Raw genomic sequence first — 1,699 nt, 5'->3', positions numbered from 1 at the left:
CGTCAAATGAACGTTTCTGTCGGAGATGCCTCCCGCATCAACTGGGAATAGTCAGACAACATTATTTCTTTGTAGCTGCTACTGCCTTCCTCCGCTGTCCATGGCTTTCACAGCCTTCACTATTAAACAAGCCACCCCCTCCCTCCTGACCTCAACCTCCACAAATCCACTCGACACAAACAAGCGCCGCAACTCATCCAACTGGAAAAACCGAAACGTATTACTCTGAAGCCGTTCATTCACTTCAAACGTTGACGCGTACATCCTCCCACCTGGTTTGAGTACCCGGAGGCATTCCCGCAGGCTTTCTTCCAACCGAGGCCAGCAATGCAAGGCCGCACCCGCGTGGATGGCATCAACACTCGACGTCTGAAACGGTTGTCGGGACGCGTCCGCTCGCACCAGCTCCGGCACTGGTAACTTCTCTTCCAGGAAACGTCGCCGAGTCTCTCGCAGCATGGACTCGCTGAAATCTGCCGCGATGACCCGTTTCCATTTCCGCGACCGGCACAGGCGCCGGGCCATAAGGCCGCTCCCACAACTCAGATCGATCACAGTCCCCCGACCACTCCTTCGCTGCTGCTCACCCTCACGCTCGGATTCAGATCCCGCATCGGATAGCGGGGCGAAAAAAGCCTCCAGGTCTCTGAATTCCTCGTCGATGCCAGGAAAGCCCGCGGTCTTGAAGTTGTCCCGCCATCCTCGCTCGTACAGGAAGGATGTGAGAGGGGAACGAAACAACTCTTGGGTGACAATGGCCGAGGGAGAAAAGAAAGGCACTTGCATTCGTTCTTCTACGGGAACAAGATCCATGTACACCTCGTTCGCAGGATATTTGTTGCCGCGAGTTGTGACCATGTTCACCACTTGACCAAACGGGCCGGCGAGGCGGACCACTCGCCGTAGGGGCTTCAATGTCAGCGGGCAGGCCAAAACGTGCTCCATAGCGTCATAATTTCCCGCTCTTGAAGATGTCGTCGCTTCGTTCCCTAGGCTGCGATACAGTGCATCTTTAAGGACCCCGCGCAGCTCATGCGCGTCGATTGGACTGGCCTCTGCTGGGTTTGTAGGCGGCGTAGGGGCAATCGACACAGATGGAGAAGGTGCAGAAAAACACACACAAGAGCCTGCATGGCTTGTCGCTGGGGTAATGGGCGGGACAAACCCTTGCGTGGTGGTCACCGCGAATGCAGCCGCAGCACATAGGCCGAAAGGTTGCAGTGAAATATGTCCGTGAGGCATGACTCAGACAAACTAGGGGGAGGTTGGTCCGTAGAGACATGCGCAAGATAAGAAGATAAAGGTGTTAGTCTGAACCACATATAACTACCATACATTGTAGTCTTTACAACTGGAGTGAAAGGCAAACTGAATCTTTCGGTGAAAACAGATTTTCGATGTCGAAGTACTACGATGAACCTTCTCGTATATTCCAAACCGCAGAACACATCACTCGCGCCAAAACTTTGCGGATAGGCCGAAACCTAACTGTACGGATGCAGTCCATACATCGATTCAAGAGGAATTCACATATCCAAAAATCTAATTAAATGCATAGTTATTAATATGTTCCAACGATATATAATACAATTTACGTCTTTCCCACCGCACATGGCGGTATAAAGCGTCCGAAGGATCCGGAGGGCCGTAACGGCTGCCTGATGACGATGCTAGCTCTCGCCCACACCACGCACCTTTG

General features: G+C 52.9%; 1 protein-coding gene across 1 annotated transcript; it reads right to left on the bottom strand.

Moving 5' to 3' along the window:
- Positions 1-48: 48 nt before the first annotated feature.
- Positions 49-1,446, bottom strand: NGA_2005920 (uncharacterized protein). Its single transcript, XM_005855343.1, has one exon. It carries the CDS (start codon positions 1,240-1,242, stop codon positions 79-81), a length of 1,164 nt encoding a protein of 387 aa, XP_005855405.1. The 5' UTR covers positions 1,243-1,446; the 3' UTR covers positions 49-78.
- Between the last annotated feature and the right edge of the window lie 253 nt (positions 1,447-1,699).

This window comes from Nannochloropsis gaditana (assembly GCF_000240725.1).
Source record: "Nannochloropsis gaditana CCMP526 unplaced genomic scaffold scaffold218, whole genome shotgun sequence".
NCBI classification, from domain to species: domain Eukaryota; class Eustigmatophyceae; order Eustigmatales; family Monodopsidaceae; genus Microchloropsis; species Microchloropsis gaditana.
The sequence above is the reverse complement of the archived record's forward strand: the minus strand, read 5'-3'. Positions and strand labels throughout refer to the sequence as shown.